This window comes from Aegilops tauschii, chromosome 4 (assembly GCF_002575655.3).
Source record: "Aegilops tauschii subsp. strangulata cultivar AL8/78 chromosome 4, Aet v6.0, whole genome shotgun sequence".
NCBI lineage: Eukaryota > Viridiplantae > Streptophyta > Magnoliopsida > Poales > Poaceae > Aegilops > Aegilops tauschii.
Genome location: NC_053038.3, coordinates 120,853,474 through 120,856,379, shown reverse-complemented (window position 1 = coordinate 120,856,379; position 2,906 = coordinate 120,853,474). Strand labels below are relative to the sequence as shown.

The following is a 2,906-nucleotide window of genomic DNA, read 5'->3' as shown; positions in this document are numbered from 1 at the left end:
AAGTCCAATGCAATGTGTACTTTGTGGGGGTTACTATAGTACGTTATATTTGTCGAAACGTGCGTTGCACATGCATAATTACTAGTATTTCAAAATATACAACAAGGGAAATGATTGATGACCCCCCGTTCTTCACCTTTTTATTTTAGTGATCCAATGTCACATTGAATTCATATGTATGCGGATACTACAAAAAAGGGGTCGAGAATTGAAAATTGCTTTTGGAGGCCAAGCTCCATGGAGGTTGTTTTTTGAAAAATTCAAAATTCATATGTTTACATCTAAAAAAATATGAAGAAGTACATATATATACATGGAGGCATAATGCACATATGTGTCAATCTTCATGATGAAATACGTTGAAATAAGGCATGTGAAAAAAAATGTGGCTTTCAGCACATGATAGTGTTCACCCCCAAAGTCCATGAATGTTTTTGTACAAGTCGCAATTCAAGGTATATCATCTTGAATTTTTACACACATGTACATTTCATTCTTATATACTTGAATATTTTTTCAGATTTTTTTGAAAATGGAAAGATTGAATTTTGAAATTTTCGGCCTCCATGGAGCCCGGTCACCAAAACGCCCTAATCATGGAGAATGTGATGATGAGTTTCTTTCTCAAGTGTAGAACCACTCAAAAAGCCTCTCATTTTTTTCCCACTATCTCTCTGCATTTCTGTTGCCAAGAGCCTCCGAACCACATCCTTTCAAACACCACGATCAATCTCTGAGATAGCCGTTGCAAAACTCTAATCAGTTGGAGTCTCCAAAACATTTTCGTTCGGAGTCACCGGAGCACTTGCGCACTCCTTTGTAGAACAAACGATCAGCTGAGGAATTATAGGACCCATGTGTAATTATAGGACTTCTTGGTTGCTTTTTTTTTTTTGCAAATTTGCACGAGCTCTCCCTGTGGCCGTGGGATCTATCCAAGGACCGAGCTCCTTCTGGAGCACCTGGAGTTAGGTGCTCCGGGAGCACACGATATTTCCCCCTCCTTTGTATACAACGGCTTGGAAACTCCGAATAACATCTGGCTGGAATTTCCTAACGCTATTATTCCAGTAGCGTGCGCAGGTGAGCCAAGGCCAGTGGAAGCCTCCGAACAACATATCACCTAATCCAATAATACACTCCAATGTTAGGTCAGGAGTAGTACTTTTCTTTAACAATGATTCTATGGAGAAACAGTTGGTGGTGCTGGTCCACCGCCCTACTATTCGCATCACCTTCAGTCTGGTTAGCTCCAATCTTCTCTGCTTGCCTCTGTTGCAGTCTTGCAGAGCACCAAAAGGAAAAGGTATGTGTTGCCCATGGTTGGGACTTGGGAGTTTTGCTTGTTTTGGAGTTTTGTAGCCTGTCAGGGTGCTGTGTTCTGTCTAGTGGCCTTTGGTGGTAGACCGGAATAATGGTGTTGGTGGTGTGAGGGCATGCCTGATTCAGCAGGTCTCTCTGTCTCTACATAACGAAGTGACCATTTCCGCTTCCGATCCACAGCTTCAAGCCAAGGCCGGCGTCATGGACCCTGGCTCCGACATCATCGAGTACGAGAGGCCCGGCGTCGTGCGCGTGTACAAGAGCGGCCGCGTCGAGCGCTTCGACGGCACCGACACCAACACCGTCCCGCCCTGCCCCTCCGGGGACCCCGCCAATGGCGTCGCCTCCAAGGACGTCGTCCTCAACGCGTCCGCCAACATCTCCGCTCGCCTGTACAGTCCGGCCGCGGAGCCTGGCAAGAAGCTCCCCGTCGTCGTTTACTTCCACGGCGGCGGTTTCCTTGTCCAAACCCCGGCCTCCCCGTTCTACCACGCCTACACCGCGTCGCTCGCCGCCGCGGCGCCGGCCGTCGTGGTCTCCGTCAACTACCGCCTCGCTCCCGAGCACCGCCTCCCCGCCGCCTACGACGACGCCTACGCCGCGCTTAAGGCGGTCCTCGCCTCGTGCCGCCCGGACGGCGCCGAGCCGTGGCTCGCGGCGCACGGCGACGCCTCCCGCGTCGTCCTCGCCGGCGACAGCGCCGGCGGCAACATCGCGCACAACACGGCCATAAGGCTGCGGAAGGAATGCATCGAGGGCTACGGCGACGGTGTCAGCGGCGTCGCGCTCCTGCACTCCTACTTCTGGGGGACAGAGCAGGTGGGCCGGGAGCCCACGGATGCCGCCTACCGCGGCGAGTTTGAGCGCTTGTGGGACGTCGCCTGTGGCAGCCAGTTCGGCCCCGACCACCCTTACATCAACCCAGCGACGTCACCCGGGGAGTGGAGTCAGCTCGGGTGCGGCCACGTGCTGGTCACCACGGCGGAGCTCTGCTGGTTCGTGAACAGGGCGCGCGCGTACGCGGAGGGGATCAAGGCGTGCGGGTGGGACGGAGTGGTCGAGTTCCACGAGACCAAGGGCGAGGAGCATGTCTACTTCTTGTTTAAGTCCGGCTGCGACAATGCCGTCAAGGAGCTCGCCGTCGTGGCCGACTTCGTCGGGCGCTGTTGAGGTTGCTTGGCCTTTCTGCTCGCCCGATGAATGATTCACCAGTATTTTCTTTTTGAAGAAACAGAGTGATTCATCAGTAATAAAGGATAACATGATTGGCGAGCCGATCAACCGGCCAAAATTTCATCGTGAGATCCAGGCAATCCAAAGTTGCAATATCAAATTCATAAATCCTCGAAGTCAGCTGCTTCCAAAATAATTGTTCGATCATGGCGGCAATGCCAAGACGCACATGAATTCTTCAACATCTCAGGCCAACCTCTTGCATTCTCTGCTAAAAGTCTTTCTGTGTCCTCGGCATTTGGTGCTCACATATATTGATCTTCATAAACCCTAACCATAGTATCAGCAAACACATTTGTGCATACTATGATTGTATCTTCAGTCATTCGAAGATACTCATTATCATTTCT

General features: G+C 50.9%; 1 protein-coding gene across 1 annotated transcript; it reads left to right on the top strand.

The window, feature by feature from the left end:
- Positions 1 to 983: 983 nt before the first annotated feature.
- LOC109731462 (probable carboxylesterase 12) lies at positions 984 to 2,672 on the top strand. Its single transcript, XM_020290613.4, has 2 exons — positions 984 to 1,306; positions 1,504 to 2,672. Exons 1-2 carry the CDS (start codon positions 1,178 to 1,180, stop codon positions 2,491 to 2,493), a joined length of 1,119 nt encoding a protein of 372 aa, XP_020146202.1. The 5' UTR covers positions 984 to 1,177; the 3' UTR covers positions 2,494 to 2,672.
- Positions 2,673 to 2,906: the final 234 nt, after the last annotated feature.

What these genes read in the sequence shown, in the direction of transcription:
- LOC109731462 (XM_020290613.4), top strand. Translation starts at nt 1,178, where the DNA reads ATGATTCTATGGAGAAACAGTTGGTGGTGCTGGTCCACCGCCCTACTA. An exon ending in CAGAGCACCAAAAGGAAAAG is followed by an intron (nt 1,307 to 1,503) that starts GTATGTGTTGCC and finishes TCCGATCCACAG; the next exon opens with CTTCAAGCCAAGGCCGGCGT.